The sequence below is a fragment of the Neodiprion pinetum genome, chromosome 4 (assembly GCF_021155775.2).
Source record: "Neodiprion pinetum isolate iyNeoPine1 chromosome 4, iyNeoPine1.2, whole genome shotgun sequence".
Lineage (NCBI taxonomy): Eukaryota > Metazoa > Arthropoda > Insecta > Hymenoptera > Diprionidae > Neodiprion > Neodiprion pinetum.
This window is the reverse complement of record NC_060235.2, coordinates 41089901-41108891: the sequence shown is the minus strand read 5'-3', so window position 1 is coordinate 41108891 and position 18991 is coordinate 41089901. Positions and strand designations below refer to the sequence as shown.

The 18991-nt window shown below is 36.6% G+C and overlaps 1 protein-coding gene across 1 annotated transcript in view; it reads left to right on the top strand.

The window, feature by feature from the left end:
* CCAP-R (Crustacean cardioactive peptide receptor) overlaps positions 1-18991 on the top strand; it is a 49698-nt gene that overhangs the window by 4026 nt on the left and 26681 nt on the right. The window contains exon 2 of the mRNA XM_046621892.2: positions 2169-2842. Coding sequence (XP_046477848.1) covers positions 2630-2842 — 213 coding nt within the window. The 5' untranslated portion in view covers positions 2169-2629. The remainder of the gene's footprint in view (positions 1-2168; positions 2843-18991) is intronic.

The following is an 18991-nucleotide window of genomic DNA, read 5'->3' as shown; positions in this document are numbered from 1 at the left end:
CAGGAAGAAAATTTTTCAGATTAAGTAATCCGAATGTCAATAAGCTCCGAGTAATCCTCGGTTGAGAAATTTTTATATAAAATTTGCCTCAAACCATAGACAGATTCGAAAAATCTCAGAATACGCTCAAAGAAAAAGCTCAGAAAAAAAGCTCGCCGAAGCTGAAAAAAAATGTTAAAAAAGTTTTTGGCACGGGAATATCAGTGATGGGAATTTGAGACTTAAATTCGTAGATTGATCGAGCGATTGTCCGTGTTATTATTGTCGTTAGAAATTTAAAGAAGCTTGCAGCTGAATGTGCGTTGAGTGATATTCAGACACGAATTTCCACTCGTAATAAGACTCCGGACGACGTAATTTAGGGTTCAGAAAACTGAACAGGGAGAGGTGGAGATTTTGTCCCATCGTGAAGCTTTGGAAAATACACTCGTTCGGAGACTTTGGACATAAAGGAAAGTCGATATACCTACAAAACGGTAATGGAGAGGGGAGAGGATGCGGAAGTTTTTGATAATGCCGCTATTCTGGAAAAAAAGCTTTCGGCGTTTGGCAATCGGCTTGATAATAATCCGTAAAATGTGGTTGTTATGAAGAAGATAATTGAGAAGGAAACAATCTGCGTGTTCTGGCGATTATTAGGTACAGGAGAAGCCGGGCTCGAAAAAAAGAAAGATAGAGAGAGAGAGAAAATTGGAAAGAGAGAAACGAGGAGAGAACTTTTTTGCCGCGACAATTCCAGACCTCAAACTCATTTTTATTGTTAGCTTGCAACAGGATTATTCTGCCAGGATTCGTTGATCCCTAATCGGAACTCCGGCGTTTTGGTTTTATTTTTTTTATTAGCTCGCCTGCCGTATAAACGATCCGATTGTTTGTGATAAAATCATTGTTTGGCTGGACCTTGCCTATGTGAATATATTTTTATTCGTTCATTTCTTATCCTATTGGTGCACTGAAAATTTGACGCGCGGATGTTTAAAGAAGAAAATTGTCAATTTTTTGAACTCGTATTTCGCTCGATCTTTGATGGATAAAAGATCAATGTAAAATTGTCGAATTCATAGCATAATAACCGGAGGCTTGCGAAAATCGCACGAAAATTAAGTCCTTGTTTATTTAGCGGGGAAAAAATTGAGTAACAGAGTAGAATTACCTGTAACACAGAAGTGGTAAAAGTAATAACTCACCAATTTCCTGCTTTAATCGTACAGTTAGAAATATATGGGACGTACAGTCCAGTCGAAAATCTGTCCAAACAAAAACATGAAAAGATAGAGGCTTAAGAAGTTTCAGTGAAATTGATCAAGTTAAATAAATTTAAAAAATATCCTTTGATCGATTAAAAATTTCACTGAGATTTTTTAAACCTTTGTCTCATTACGCGGTTGTTTCAACACTTTTTTGACCCGACTGTACGCCCCATACATCCTCGAGTTATCGCAAAAGTAGTTTAAAACTTTGAGTTTCTGTACTTTCCACTTCTACCTGCTTTTTCTGGTTTCTTATTCATTCTCTTCCTATTCTCCTTCCAGTTCTCAAAAAAAAAAAAAAAGTGGATAAAATACGCATTGTACTAATAATAAAACTAAGAAGAAGAAAGATATAATTCTCATACCGAGGTACAAATGTTTATTCGCGTTATGACGAGGTAGTAAATGCCTGCACCCAGCATCAAAGGGATATTATATGTATACGTTCGTCGATCGTTTCGTACGGGCAATAAACCTATTCTCTGTTTAAAAAAAAAAAAAAATAATAGTCAAAGAGAAAAATCGAAAACTGTAAGACTACGTTATTCATATTTGTGTACATAGCAGCTGTTGTACAGTCGATAAATAATTTCTGCAAAACTATGATCCTGGAGCTTGCGGCGATGAATGTACGTACCTATAACTCTAATAAAAGCCATACGTTCATGGAACTGAACCGTGAAATCAGCTGATTTCATAACTCGTTTGTAAAAAGTTATTTTGGAGAATTTTTTGTAAAATGTATTCTCGACGCTCTGATTTTCAAACTTGATTAAACCGATGCACTGAATCTGTAAAAATTACGCGAATTTCGATTAAAATTTTTTTTTTTCTTTTTATTCAAGCTTATGTTCTCGGCAAAATAATCTATTTATAAAAATCTGATTGGGTTTTTTTCATTTCGATTTTTTGGTGAAGAAGATTGATTATTTCGCTTGAAACTCACGGATATCTATAACGTCGATACAGCTTTAATATTAAAAAACATTATACGAAAAATGGAAAAATTTGTGAGTATCAGATAAACTGTGTAATTGAAGTTATGTAACAAACCACAAAAAAGTGAACTTGATAAAGGTGTTTAGAATTGACGTGGAACGATTTTGACTTCCGATTTGAAATAAATTTAAAAGAATGCAGCGACAAGAGGAGCTACAGTGGAAACAGCAGCGACACGAGAAGCGGAAAGGTGAAAATGAGAATACGGGTAACGTAATCGTGCAACACTGAGAGAGAGAGAGAGAAAGAGAGAAAAAAATAAATTGAGGATTGTAGAATAGAAGGGAATGAGAGGAGGAGAAATGGGGCGGTTCGAGGCTCGATTAAATACCGATTAAAAAATGTAGTGCTTAGAACGAGGAGCTGATCCTCCGTCAGATATGTCTCTCGAAAATTTGTTGAAAACACCCTACGACGAATCGAATAACAGCGACGACTTCAACCAACCGACCGAAATTCCCGCTTCCGCCGCAGATTCGGCAAATTCAACGAACACCTCTGGATACGCTCACATTTACTTGAGCACCGTTCAAGTAGCAACCACCGGCACTCCAAATTCTTCCGAAAATATCAACCAGTACTATTTTTATCGGGTGAGTTTTTACAATTTTATTCTCTGTTTTATTCTGTTTCACATAGGTGAAATTAGTAACGTTATCGTAAGGAAACATTGGGGGAAAATCACTATTTTCTGAAATTGGTAACGTTGTTGTAATGATTAATGTTTCGGAAAATCGTTATTTCACATTTGCAGGAATGTCGAAAAATTCAGTAAATCATAATAAGGCGAAATGTATTCATTAGGCCTAGTATTCGTGTTTCGTAAACTTAACTTCTTTAAAGTCACTATAAACTTGCGGAATAGTAATTTTTCGCCACAATGTTTCGTTACGTTAACGTTACTAACTTCAGCTTCATGATTTTGAAGGAACTAAGATTCTGAAATAATGTTATCGTGTTTTGTTTTATTACGGTTGACGAAATTTCAGACAATTCCAAAATCGTGAAATAACGGATTTTCATCAGTATGAATCGTTACGATAACGTTACTAACTTCAATATGATATTTTTTTCTCCATTTGTTGGTAATATTCACAACGATTGACCTCGTCAAATTTTCGAATTTATTAAGGCACACGGAAAACACAAGCTTATTTTGTTTATGTTAAACATTTGACGCAGTCAAATCGAGAAGGTTTCTATTTAATCATTTTTGATTTGATTGAAAATTTTACAGTTGGTATTTTTTTTTTTTGTGTTCTTATTTCAGAATTGAGAATATACAAATTTTTGCTTAATTAAACATGTGTAAAATATCTCTGTAATTTCAATCCTTTACTTCTCAAACTCTCAATTCATTTTTGGCTCTATAAAAAAATGCTTCAAAATGACGAATTTTTTGTAACCATTTTTAAAAAATCGTATTTTCTTAGAGTTGATCACAAATCAGATTTACATTCTGTTCAAATTGATCACGTTTGTTGTGAAGTGAGGTAAAAAATTTAAAACATTCAAGTCATATTTTGAAACCATTGAACATTGATTGTTCTGGATTCACAACTTTTAAAGTGCCGTAAAAAATTTATGGAAAAACCGTTGCTTGATATTGAGATTGCTCTTAAAATGAACTAAATAAAAGATTCAAGTTTTGAGAATCTTAAAAAAAGGCAAAATTATGAAACTATACATACTTTTCTCCTAATGTTTTCTGCAGAAATGTCGATTGTTTCGCTACGAAATTTAACTCGACTTACGATGAAACATAAATTTCGAGGAAATTGAAGGAAATGAAAGTTTTTGTCGATGCTCTGAAGCTCAAAATACATCAACTTTGTTTTTCACTCTTTCTTTCCGTCAAACAAATGAAACATTTTTTTTCATCAGAAGATCGTTCCGATCAACTTATGTCTGCAGTGATGTGCGTTTTATATGCGTTATTTTGATAGTTATTTTCGAATCTCGGGTTTAATCGCGTGTAGATAAAAATCGTAATTCGAAAAATGTGTATACATTGTACAAAAGCTAGCATCGTTCAAGAATAGCGCAATATTCAATCTTCTCAGTGCAGTTTCTCATAAATAAATATATTGAAAATTCTTCGAATAAGTATCTACAATAATATATCAACGATGCTCGCTTCAAGAACGAATTTCACACACTGAAAAATCGGAGCCTTTGTTCGCGGCTCGTTCGATCGACTTATTTTATAAAAAAATACGTAAAAAACGGGTAAAGTAATAGACGAATAAATATCTATTCACTTTTTATACGATACTCTTGCAATTATCGAGAAAACAATTTTCCAACCTTACGGACGGAGTTGAAACGATGATCGTACATTTTCCGTTACTTTCATTCATTCCCTCTCTTCTTCTTCTTGTTTTCGACTTTTCTTTCTTTTTTTTTTTTTTAAAGGGGTAAAGTGGCAAATTATTACCAATCGATACATCGAGTCCCGATTGCAGGGCAGATCATAGAGGAAATGAAAAAGAACAAAATAGAGAAAGAGATAGAGAGAGAGAGAGGGAGAGAGGGAGAAAGAGAGAAAGATTTTGCAGAACCACACGTGTAACGGCGATCCTAAAACGCGACTCACGTGTGTATTTGAAACCGCGGAAGGACCCGAAAGGAGCGAACGTGATCGGGATCGTTGAAAGCTTCTTTGCAGCTCGCACTCAACTACACCTATCGACAATAAATGTACATCTCTATCCCGCGATCAATCATTCAATTAAATGATCAGTCGCTTATAGACGTCGCAATTCACGTTTCATTCGTTCTGCTGCGGATGAAAAACCATCGCCTCGATTCGAGCGACTCGTAATTCTCTTTTATGTTTTATAACCTGAATGGAAAATAGTTAGGCAAAGGTCCGACGGACAAGTTAGACACATAATGCTTACGAGACGTCCTCTCTAGATAACCAACATTCTATGGCCGACGCCAACCGGAGTTAATTCGTAATGACACGCGTAAATTGAATAGAAATGTCAAAGCCCATTATTCATTAATAAATATTATTAGTTGTAATACGAACTCCCGTGGGATTTTATTTGGGCCATACCGGCGAGCAACATCTTAAGAGATAACACATTTAAATGATATTTGTACGCTATGAAAGTTGTCATATTTTTGTTCGATTCTTTTATACGTTCGTAATACTTTATTACAACAAAGAATTTTTCAAGTTGAACTTGAAATTCATGCTAAGAAACTAGAAAATCTTGACTGAGTGTTGAGTCTCACAATAATAAAAAAATAAAAATAAATAAATAAACAAACTCCCGTTATACGATAAAAAAGACAAAAGCTGCTGAATGGAAAAGGATTGGAATATAGCAGATTTATGTGTATATATGTAAGAGCTAGAAAATTATTTGGGAGACTCGTTTCGCAGTCGCAAAACGTGGAATAATATTTTTCAAATCTAGGGATTTTTTTTCAACGTGAGAAAAACGGGGGCGAGGTTTAAAATGGATCCGAACGCACGCAGCTATCGCGAGAAACTCTGCAGGACTCCCACGTTCTATACCGAGCAGCTAGCTCCCCGTGTATTCTTGGTGCGGATGCCAGATAACAACTTGATACGGACAAGGATACTGTGAATTGGGACACGTAGGTATACATGGCGGTCCCGATAGTCGAGGGTTTTGAAATTCGAATATCGAAAAGTTGTTCGTGAAAGAAATTCGAAAATGACTTTAACTCTGGTACATTTCGAATGTTTTCAGCATTATGATAAATAATCGTTATTTGCAGTTTCATTTCAGAAGGTTCTGAGTAAAAAAATGTTTGTTCGATCGAAGAAAGTTTATTTCCTTTATCGAATCGGGTTTCAATTATTTCTTTTCTTAATTATGTTTCCAAAAAGAAAATTCACACAAAAACCCTCGTGTTTTGAGAATTTTTGGGCTTGCGGTAAGATTCTACGAATCTTTCACAAAGTTTGAATATAAAATGAACGTTTTACGGTATCGGAAACTTTTTTCTTCTCCGAGCGTCACGCGTTGCATCAACCGCGGATGAAAAACTTGGAAATATCCGATAGTTGATACTTATAAAATATAAAAAAAAAAATAAAAAAAAAAAAACTTCAGTGCATGAATGGCCGGTCAAAGAAGTAATACGAAGAATAATTCTCCAGTCGAATCTTCAGACTCGAAGTTTAAAACGCATTCTAGGATGAACCGAGAAAATGTATACATATACATATACAGGGCGAGGCATTTAAGTTGGCAAACGCGAATAACTTGAAACGGAAGTATTTCCGAGATAAATGTTTCAGACAAAAGTTTTATCATCATCGGAGTGGAATCTAGAGGTTATAATTTTTTCCATATTGGTGAACGAAATCACGGTCGTATGAAGGTCATTTTCGTTTTTTCAAACGAATACCCCAATTTTTTTTATTCATTTTTTTACAGATACGTTTTTTATGCGAAAAAATAAGCAATTTTTGTTCAAACCGTTTTTGCGTCTCGTCAAATTGCTTTCGAGTGATTGGGCATTCTCAAAATTTAAGAATACGTCCCAATTAAATATGTTTTGCACAAACTACTTGCAAAATGCAATAAACAGAACGATTCCACACCACTCTGTTCAAGCAACAAGCTCACAAAAATTGCGTCTAATTTTGTCATACAAAACACGAATCACTAAACAAAAAAAAAAAAAAATAGGGGTATCCATTTAAAAAAACCAAGTTGACCTTCACATGTCCGTCAACTCATCAAATCACCTGAAAAAAACTATGCAACCGTCAGATCCCGCTTCGAAGGTGATAAAACTTCGGTGTTAAACATTTTTCTCGAAAATACATCATTTTTAAGTTATTCGCGTTTGGCAACTTAAATGCCTCACCCTGTATATATGCTTATCAGCCTTTCACCGGTTTTCAAGCGGGTCCATTTTTGAGGTAGAAGGTCTTCCGTCGATCCGTATACCTATGCCTGCGTATATCATGCCACACACGCAAACACATAGACAGTATGTATAATATATATCTCGAAGGAAGAGTCGGGTTTTCATGGTGGGTGAAGGTGGTACACATAAGACGGCAGCCTAACGGACGTGTCAATTATCGATTACCACTACCGACATGTGTGGTATAACGGGTAGAAAAAACGGGATAACCCGGTGTCGTTAAAGGACAAAACGTTCGTCCTCCCGCGGCTCTTAAGGTCCCCCGGAAATTCCCCCACCCGGCATTCAAACCCATACGTGGACAGCTTTTTCCAATTTTTTTTCCCCCCCTCCGCGGCTCTATATACCCCTTTTTACATGATTTTATTACTGTTATCATTATTGAAGTCGGCCCGGCTCTTCGTTTTTTTTTTTTTTTTTTTTTTTTTAACGCCCTTCAAGGTTAATAACCAGAAAGGATATTCCAGGATTTGCGACTTGTGATTTTATCGCATGTGCGATCAAAATGTCCACATTATTCTCTATCTGATTCGACCCAATTTCCTTAATATCAGAATTCAATCCGTGTTCTCTGTTTTGAATCTAAAAAACAAGATTCGGCAGAAACTTTGCGTGATATATCAAGTTTCTTAATATCCACGATGTCAGATTTTCCGAATATTTTTCAAGGAATTTTGGGTGATCTGGTCAACGAAGAAAATATACCCAAAACATCAGAATGGGATTGAAAACATTATGCAGAGTTTGATATTTGTGAACGGTTGAAATATGAAAGCTTTTCTTAAGTTTATGATGTCTCACGATCAGCTTGTATTTTTCGAATTCTCTTGGATTGGTTTCAATCACATAGTTGCTATATTGTTTCATTCGTGTTCACCGTTATTCGCGTGAATAACATTGATGGAGATTTTTTACCTGGTTCTTTTTCTCTTTTTCTGTAACTTTTGTTAAAACTGTGGGTCCGATTTATTCTTGAATCTATTCATTTAGTCGCCAAAAATAAGACTTAAACTAATTTCATTCGGACATACCACATTACGTTATAAATCGTGTATCTGTAATACTGCTGAGTTGAGACCGCACAAAACGCGGCTGACTCGCGCAGTTTTTTTGCTGCAACTTTTATGGAAATATACAGAGAGGAAAAAAGGTTCAGGAACGAAAGAAATTTCGAGTCTAGGATTTTTATTGCCATACGTGTAATGACAAAAATGAAAATAGTTGTTAGGGAATAATTTGGGGATTGCGACGGAAAATGGAATTTTTTCTATCAGTGAAGCAATAATATTCTTCGTACATCTGAAAAAATGTATATTTATAGTATATTTATACGTCAATTTTGTTGTTTTTTGAATTCAATTAACTTTTATATATATGTTTAAAACCTTACTTGTTGGGAACAAAAATTTATTCAGTATTTGAAAAGAATTATAATCGAATCAGTGAAAAGTCTTTCACCAACTACGCGAAATAAATTGTTTAATCTTCAACTAAGTTCATATTCAAACAAGAACTTATTTTCTGAAGTCAAGTTAACGATAAGAAGAATTTTTTTTCCTCGCAGCGTGAAACAAATTTTCATACAAGCTCGCCGTCTTGTTTTATTCTTACTCTTCCACTTTTTGGAGCATCCGGCTTTTGAGAAGAATTAGAAGAAAAAGACGAGAACTAATTTTAACCCTCATCCTCCTCCTCCTTCCTCTTCTTCATCTTCTTGTATCTCTTTTTAATGGACTATTCATTACACCTTCCGGAAGCTTCGGAACGCTTCGATACACATCGTTTGCCATGAGTTAGCAGAGTCAAAGGTACCTACAACAGTTTCTACGGCATACCTGACCAACATCAAAGTCTGATTGTGAGTAACCGACGACGAGATGCAGTTAAATTTACATTACAGACTGATGAGGTAGTTTGCAAAGCGGTGCACTTCTGCACTGTGGAGAATGTTATACTACAGGTTGAAAGGTGCATTATATTGTTCACCTACTCGTGTGCGTACTGTGACATACACATATGGGCAACTGCATAAATTATCGACACTCAATCCGGGGTGAAAACTTCACTTTTTTTCAACAATTCTAACATCTTCTATATTGTATGTAGATGCAGTGGTTCGATAGCGTGAGGGTAAAAATATAGGAAGATCAAAACATCGAAGGGCTAAAATATCGCATTTTTAAAGACGCGAAAACTTGATTTATCGAATTAAAAAATGTTGAATATCAAAGTATGGAGAAGTAAAAGCATCGAAAAGTCAGAACATAGAATGCCAAACTGTAGAATCGTCAGAATTCCTCTCGATAAACTGTTATATTTTGACCTTTCTGTATTTCAACTTTCTATATTTTCAATTTTCTACACTTGGATTCCCCACATTATTAAATTCTACGTATAAGATTTTCGCTTCTATGAAAATTCGACGTTCTGGTCCTTCTACCAATCGGTAATATTAGTTTTTTTCCCCTACTCGTTGGAAAAAATTCTGTTCAATGGGTCGGTAGGATTCTCCGCACAGCGCGTAGTTCAATAAGTGAAGCCCTGAAATCACAATCCGATCAAGAGAGCCGCATTTTTGAGGAAAGGTCTGTCAGGCCATTATAAAACGCCTGCGAAACTTGCAGAGCACCCGTTTCCCGGGGATTTTAAGCTTCTTTTTTTTTTTGACTCGGCTGCTGGTTCGTTCGTCCGTTGACTGAAGATTGCTAAAGAAAGCCGATCATGGGTACGCATTCTTTCGAAGCAAGCGAAAGGGCACGGAGGATGTGGCGGTAATGGCAGTACCCTACATTTACCGACTCGCTTATGGAGATTACATTGTCAATTGAGTCGGTAGCGGTAGGAAATCTCTTTACCAAAGATCTTTCGCCTTATAGTTGGCAAATTTTGAGTCATCAATTCGTGACACTCCGCACGCGATGCTGGTTGCTGTGTACCAGGCGTAGTCGTTGTTGCCTAATACATCTACAATACACATACCTATAACTACAAGCGAGGATCTTGGTGCCGTATAATATACTGTTAGAAAATGAGCTGGTTCATTACGCCGTAAACGTGTGTATTATACAACGCTATAATTAATGGTAATTATATTGTTACACTCATTACGCTCAACTTGGTAATCATATTTAATGACAGACGGAAGAATGTCAGCTCACTTTTCATGTATATTGAAATTAGAGGGAGAAAAAAAGTGTGGGAAGGTACTTGTCATTAACTTGACTAATATTGAGTTTTCACTGATCTAGGGTTTTCAGCGATTCTGAAAATGATTTACAAAAGTCTTGGAAATATCTTAGAATTTATGACTCATCGAACCGAAAATATCCTATACGTATGAAAAGTTTTTGATTTTACATTCAATTCCAAATTAAAATCGATGACTGACCGACACTAAATTTTACACGACAAATTCATGTTGTTCCCGTGCGTTTAAAATTTCTCTGCTTACCACGTGATTGTTCTAATGTCAAATTTTCAATCGCTAAGAAAAAAAAAACGAAAAAAAAAATACGCTGAATCTGATCCACATTATTTTGACTTCTGATGCTGCATGAAAAAAAAAAATCATTCGAAAAATATAAAGGTTCCGAAATCACGTGCATTGATGTTACTAAATATCCTGTTATTTCAAATTTAAAGGTTACAGAGTTAACCCGAGCATATAATGACTATGCAGAATATAGACGAAAAAAGACCAAAAAATATACAACTACCGCGAATTTATTTTCATTGATTTATATCATTGAATTCACACGCAGAATCGGGTTCAACACAATTTTTACGACTTGGCTCTGGAAGCTTTACGAGAAATCGCTCTCAAGTCAAGCTGCGAGAGTGAAGAATCCCGCTTTTTTGCACTCGCTGCACTTATTCATTCATTCATTCGTTCCTGTTTACCGTATATCCGGACGTTTGAATGGACCGCATTCTGCCTAATAGCATGGTGGTAGCCTTTTCTTTTTCTTCTTCTTCTTCTTCTTCGTTCCTCCAATGTCGACGAAGGAGATAGACGATGGATCGACTTCAGCCCTTAGCCAAGCTGCTCCTGCATTAAATATGAGGAAGACGTTCACCGGCTCCCCGCGCATATGAGTATACAATAATAACAATAATAATAACAATAATAATAATAATAATAATAATAATAATATGGGCTTGCATCATCGTCTTGTGATATTTCTCCCAGGGAGCTAACGGGCGCGTTTAACGAGCCGTAAATCTGTTCAACAACCACTAAATTTTTTATTTATTACGGGAAAAATTTGTCAAATTTACAAATTCGCTAACCTATTCATTTACTTACGACGGTATTCTTTTTTCTTTCCTGTTCTCATACCTTCAATTTTAATCTTGCATCGCTTCTTTACCCCACCAGTTACCAAACCGGAAACTTGCCGTTAAACTTACCACTCAATGCCGGAAGATCAGTAACTGAACCTGGATTATGAATAGCTATGTAGAAGTACAAAATATATAGATTCGGTTGCCGCTTCGTTGGCGTTGAGCAGTTTCACAGAAAACTCCCGTTATAAAATGTCACTGCATCCCTTTTGAGCAAAGATGATGACGTTATTTAAGCGGTGGATAAAAAGAGTATAAATAAGATAATCTTATCGATCGATTCAACTTATAAACGAATTTTGGATAGTTTTTTTCCCTTCACAAGTGGGTGGAACAAACATCAGGGGAGTGTGAATATGGAGGCATGGAAAAAAACGGACACAAAAAATACGTATGTAAAATACATGGCAATATATATACCATCGAATATACGAGACGAATTTATTGACGACATCTCGCGTCACTCGTTTCGCTAAGCTTGTGCAGGCAATTTGTTGAGAAGGCGCGAGAGAATTTCATAGGGCGCCCGAGATGCAAAAACATGAAAGAAGACCGAGGGTATATTGAATGGCTGGTGATATTTGTGTGGGTGCAGTAAATTTACACGCAAATATCTGCGTATACAGATACTTTGGTGTGTATGTGTGGGTTCAACAAAAAAGCGTTGGATCTGTCTTCTCTCGTCTCCGCTTCAAGTGTCGAGTCTTGTCGTCCCAGAAGGTTCAAAAAAGAAAAGTTATTTCGCCGAAAGTATTCGATGTGTTTTTACTCCGAGGAATTGCACGATTGAAATCCGGTCCAACTTGTCTCCTTTACTCAATTATTACATATTACGTATGACGCGTTATATTTTATGATCACATTGTACCGTATTATTGTACAAAGAAAAAAGTATATTATTTTTTGTTTTGGCGGAGGTATTTGGAATTTTTTTTCGTTTTTTTTTTTGTGTGATATTTCACGTTCCAAGTCTTTTTCAAATAGTAAAAATTCTAGTATATTCTTTCCGTTTCGCTTTTCGAAGATTATTATTCTCTTCGGAAAACTACTTTCTTGCAATTGCGCTAAGGTACCTTTCATTTATCACGTTGGTGTCGTTCAATATTTAGTTTCTTGCGGTCACACTGACATATTGATTTCAATTAACATACAAGAATATTGACTCAACCGTTGAATTAATTTGTGAAAAATCGGATTCTATGCCAAACAAGGTATCGAAGAGTGACATCGAACGCATCTACACGGCTTTAACGATTCTAAAAAGTGATTTGGAGTGAATAATCGACAAAATTCGTAGTTCTTTTTTATATTTGAGTATTTCATCTTTGTTGCATTTTTAGGTTAATCATCGCGTAGCATACGAGAATGCCTGTAACGATTCCATAAATAGTCTAATGAAGAAAAACTATATCCAATGCCAATTGAAAATATAAAATGTTTACGTACAATTTACGTATATCGGGAGTTTTCTGTGAAACTTGCCACTCAACGCCGGTAGATATGCAACTGAAACTGCAATTTGAATATGTAGAAATACGAAATGTAGTTTTGATTGCCTATCTGCCGGCGTTGAGCGGCAAGTTTCACGGAAAATTCTTGGCATAGATGTAATATTGTAGTAGTAGTTATACGAATGCAAACTGAAAGAGTCCCCTAAAGGTAAAACGAAGAAAAACAGAGAGTGGGAAAAAACGTGAATATAACAATAAGGAAAGGGAAAGGCGACAGCCGATGGCACAGGATCCGAGTTGATAGGGGAGCGACGGAGCAGAAGAAGTGACAAAGCGTCACTCGAGACGCACAGGATACGTACCTACGTACATATAACGTACCTACATAACGAGTAAATGTAGAAAAAAGCTTGAGAATTTCTTAGACCACGCGCCCATACGTAATCGATGCGGAATTCTTCGGGGCCGTTTCGTTATTCCGCTTCATCGTCCGCGCCGCGATGTGAGCTGGGAAAAAATATGTGAAAATATCGAGGAAAAATAGATCGAGACTTCTTTTTCGTGCCGTTGAATCAATTTTCTTTTTATAAATTGTCGGAATCCGTCATACTGAAGAATTTATTTCTTATCGAGGGATTTTGAAAGCTTCATTTCAAACTCAATGCAAACTTAATTGGTTCAGGGAAAACCGCGGAGACGTTTATGTTCATTCTGACATTCTAAATTGGTTATTTCGCCAGCGTATAATTCAGGCAATCTGGTTCTGAGATATTTCAAAGAGAGATTTCGTATTGTGAAATTCGAACTGATTTCGCTTGAAGCAAAGTACCGAAGGTCTTAGAACAAGCTAGTATTCAAATTCCCAGAAGATACATAACTGTTTTGGTAGAATACATATGATATTGTAATTGATTATTCACAGCGGCATTTGACAATCATTTTAAGATTTTCACGAACCAGAAACGTGACAAATTAGACTTTTAAAACATACCTACTTCGTAAATCTAATTAATAAAATTCCTGTGATTGAGAAACTGTTTTCGGAAATACGTCGTTTCGACTTATATGGATTTCCACAATCCTTTCAATATACCATGGTATTTATTCATGTACTCATTTGAAGTACTACACACGTCGTTTTTAATATGAAGTAATTTATTTTGCTCGTCCTTATTTTGGCACTATAACATCACGTCGCGTAGCTACAAAATAATTGCCCCGGACGTCGTTAAAGCTCCATTGAAGATCTTACAATGCCCTCAGGTACGTTATTCAGCAGACTCGAGATCCGATCTGCCCTGGAATGTAGTTCCACAACCCTGCCTGAGCCGACTCAGCCTTGGAAATAATTCTAATCCTCTCAAGGCTCTCGGGAATTCAGCGATTTGTCCACGCAGAGGGCAGGAGGGGAGGGGGGGGTAACTATGCACGTGGATAAACTGCCTAGAAGCAACGAGAAATTCCTTCCATCATCGCCGTCGTCGAATATGTACCGTTTTATTTCGTGGTTATGTAACACGGCCAATTTAACATCGTCCGGGCAAATACGCCTGCATTTATGCAATTCAGGATACATTTTGCACAAATCCTCCTGCATTTACGAAATTCAAAATACATTTTACATAAATCCTCCTGCATTTATGCAATTCAAGATACATTTTGCATAAATCCCCCTGCATTTATGCAATTCAGGATACATTTTACAAGAGTCTGCCTGCAATTATGCATTTCAGCATACATTTTATCTAAATCTGCTTGCATTTCGGCAACTGAGAGTACATTTCACCGATCGAAATTTGTTTCGTCCACTTCACGACCAATGGTTGATCTGTGAAATCTACTTTTAAGTGGCCAAAATTTAGGCGAATTTCATTCAAATGTATTCTGGATTGTATAAATGAAGGGGGATTTACCGTGTGTTAATTGTAAATTGTCCGTGTAACATTTTCACGAAATAAGCTGGTACAACATAATCAATACGCTTTCAATCGACAATCGGTTCTTAATTGCGAGATGATTGTGAATGCATGACTTGTTCGAAAAATCGCAAATTACAGGGTTAAACCTGAAGATTATACTAGGTGAATTCATAACGGCGAGAAATAATAGGATGTATTGCGCATGCGCGAATTTTATACCTTCGATTGTTCGACAGTACAGATACAAAATTTGCACATGCGCAGTATATCCCACGATTTCTTATCGTTAGGAATTCGGCCCCTGTATACGTAATCTTGTCACGCATTCGTTCTCTTTTCCGACTTTTAATTAATCTTGAAAATTGTGTAAGGTAATCAGTTTACTTTCAATGAAAAATTTTTATAGCATGATACATACATATTATATACATAGGGCATTCCATAACAACTCGACCTGGGTCTAATCCTTGATGCCTTTCTAATTTGGCTCGTGATTTTTTATATGATTGTTTTGACTCTCAAAGGCACTCGCGAGTGTTTCTTTTACTTCCCTTTTCTATTTTTCTCATTCTCTTCGTCTTGTCGAATTCAATAGACGATTTGAAGCGATCGAGCCAGATCAGAAATTGGGAAAATAGCGTTCATAAATAAATGAGTAAAATTCTGACACCTAATTTCTCTTTTTGTTTATATGCGCACGTCTTCTGTATCACTGATATAATGTTTCGAAACTATACTTTCAGTATACATATAATATGTAGGTATGCATGTATGTATACGCAGCTTAAGATATAATTTGTGAAAGACTGCCGTGTGAAAAGTGTCATTTCAATTAGTAGACGTTGCTGGTCTACATTTTCTATTTTTTTTTTTAAACGTCGGACCATCACGAGAGCATGTGCTTCGTGATTATATAATCAATAAAACAATACAACCTGTATCTTTCGGTATAATATTAGATTTTCAATCATGGTTGATAAAATGTTTTTCCGAGAAAACAGTTTGCGATGTTAGCAAATTACTTTACTTATAACGGAGATTCTATGTAATGAAAAATGTATTCCTGCGCAGGATATATTGAACTAGCAAACTAGCAAACACGATCGACACCGAATAAAAAGCGGTTTACTCGACTGAACAAATGTTTGCCAAATTTTCGCATATTTGCAATGAAAAATGTATTATCACGCAGGATGTAATTAAACTGTGGCAGACTTGATCGAGAACGAATAAAAAGTGGTTTTATCGAGTGAACAAATAAATAAAAAAATGTCTGGCACTGTTCGGTGTTTGGCAAAATTAGTATTTAAGAATTAAGAAGAAAAATGCTAGGGGAAAGTGTATGGAGAGTAAAGGTAGGAGGATTATCTCCGTGTACAGTAAATGTCCACAAAATAGACTGCAATTAAGATGGCGCTGCTGCAGCAAAAGTTCAACAAAGCGCCGATCAGATTGTTACCCTTATTGCTTATGAGCGACATTCTGGTGACTTTTTGAACCATTATTTGTCACTTTTTAGTGGACACTTTTTCAGTTCAAAACCCATGTACGATACTTCTTCTTACCTCTACCCTCCATAGGAAGGTGTTAGGCCCCGAGCAGTGGCCGCGGCCATTTTGCTGTCTAGTGTGACATAGATGTCGGTTTAATAAGGCTAGGTGGCGGCGGCTGATCGCACGTCTCGAGTCCAAGCTGCAGAAGTCCCCTGGAGGCTTTATGCTGCTTCCTCGAAGTACCTACGAAGTGCAAGAGCCACGATTTATCCGGGTCGAGGAATTGCTGCAGGAGACCAGCATTTGAGGTTAACGTTCGATTACTGACCCCTCCATTTCTCAAGAGATTATGCCAGTTGTGCCGTCTAGAACCGTATGATTTATAGGCGCATGTAACATTTCGGTAACTTACGTACTTATCGGGAATTTTTTATAGAACTCGTTGCTGAATGCGAGTTAATAGATTATCGAAGCTACCTCTACAGCTACATATTCAGAGAGCTACACTGTGTACTGTGAATTTAGAAGTATTTGAAAAGATACATTTTGTACTTCTATATGTTTAAAAAGATATATTTTGCACTGCTACATATTCAAAAAGCTACATTTTGCACTGCTGCATATTCAGATGGCCACAGTACGTACTGTGACATGTTTGAAAAGCTACATTTTGCACTGCTACATATCCGAAAAGCCACATTTCGTACTGCAAGACGTTCAATAAGCTACATTTTCTACAAGGATACATTGAAAAAGCTACATCTTGCACTGCTTCATATTCATAAAGCTACATTTCGTATTGCGAGATGTTTGAAAAGCTACATTTTCTACTATGGCATGTTTAAAAAGCTACAATTTGCATCGCGACGCACTCAGAAAGCCACACTTTACACTGTGATTTATTCGAAAAGCTACTTTTTGTATTTCCATGTGTTGAAAAAGCTACATTTTGCACTGCCACATATTCAGATTGTCTTATTTTGTACTGTGGGATGTTCAAAAAGTTACGTTTGTACGTCCACATATCCAAAAAGTTATATTTTGCACTGCTACTTATTCGGAAACCCACATTTTGTACTGCGGGATGTTCTGAATATAGCTTCGGTTGTTTGACGTCGAACGGCAAGTTTTGCAGAAAAATTTCGCTCTGACAAGTAAAAAATTCCGATCACATACTTATCATCAAAAATCTTATGAGTTTGCACTATCAAAATATAGTATTTGTGATTCACCCGGTGATTATGCCGTGGACCCTTTGGCTGATCATTCGTATGAACGATGATTGAATGACTGGATTTTTCGATCGCAGAAAAAAAATGCCCACGGCTTTGAGAAAGGATGAGCTTTAGAGTTCGAACATGCTGGGTTGATTGGCGAGTGAATTCGGATAATAAAATCCAGCGACGAAAGCCTCGCGAATTTACTCGCGGATTGAACTCTGTAGGCTGTCCTTATCAGATTTCATTTGACGAAAGAAAGTCCTGCAGGGTGACGAAGGACTCGGATAACTGGTACGAGGCTGCAGCTAGCCAGCTACCTTACGCATTGCTCAAGTCTCGAGACTTTCTCTACTAGGAAGATAAGACCTCAAGTTTTAAGATTGCTGCCGGGGTCGTTTCTTGAGTTGATATCGGCCCCCGGGCCGAATCCTTGGAGGCCGGTAAACCATCCTCGGGTGGACTCCGAAAACCCTCGTGTGCCTCCCGCCCACCCAGCTCGGTCTCACTTTTTTCCTCGTATATCTCACTGGCCATACACCATGTTAAGGATGGTTATGGAACGTACAGTCTAGTCAAAAAAGTGTTGAAGTAAAGATGAGTTGATAAGAGGAAAGATCAAAAAAAGGTTCCTAAGGCTACAAGTTGCATCGAACTAAAAAAACTTGATGATGCAAAAAAATAAAAGATCAAACACAATCTTTGAAACACTGAGTTTCAACTCCAAACATCGCAGATATTATATTATTCTTTTTCAGTTGAAACTTACTTTTTTTTCCTAAGGACTTTTGTTTAATTCAAGTCAACTTGATTAGCTTCAATGAAAACTCATTTCAATTTTTTGCTTTGTCAAGTCTTGGCCCGCTACTGTACGCTCGACATATCCTTAAAGTAGGAAAGTATAGAGGCAGAAATGCTCGAGGAAAGTGCGAAGGGCAAAGTGAATGGCCTCGACGAAATTGTGATCTACTGTTTGATAAATTCGCCAACCTCCCGAAGTTCCCAGGGATCCAGAGTCCCTCTTTGGATTTTCAATAAAATTGTAAGCAGTGCCGGAACAAGATTTAATTGCGGTGAATTTTGAATTATCGTATATTTCAACAAATATGTTCATGAACGGATTATCACCAGATCCATTCGTTGGGATCTTTGAATATAATCTTACGAATACTCTTAAAGAATATAAATTTCTGACAAAATGCCATGTTGTTAGCAAAAATGATTTCCGAGGTGAATCGGATGACATGCTATAATGGTAAAAAATGATAACGATGCTAATTTCATACCGTTCAGTACTAAAGATTCAATTTAACTAATTGCAACTTTAAATAGCTATCTTGGAAGCGAGAAGTAGGTATGAAAATTGAAATCCGTAAAATTGGAACGACTTCTCGT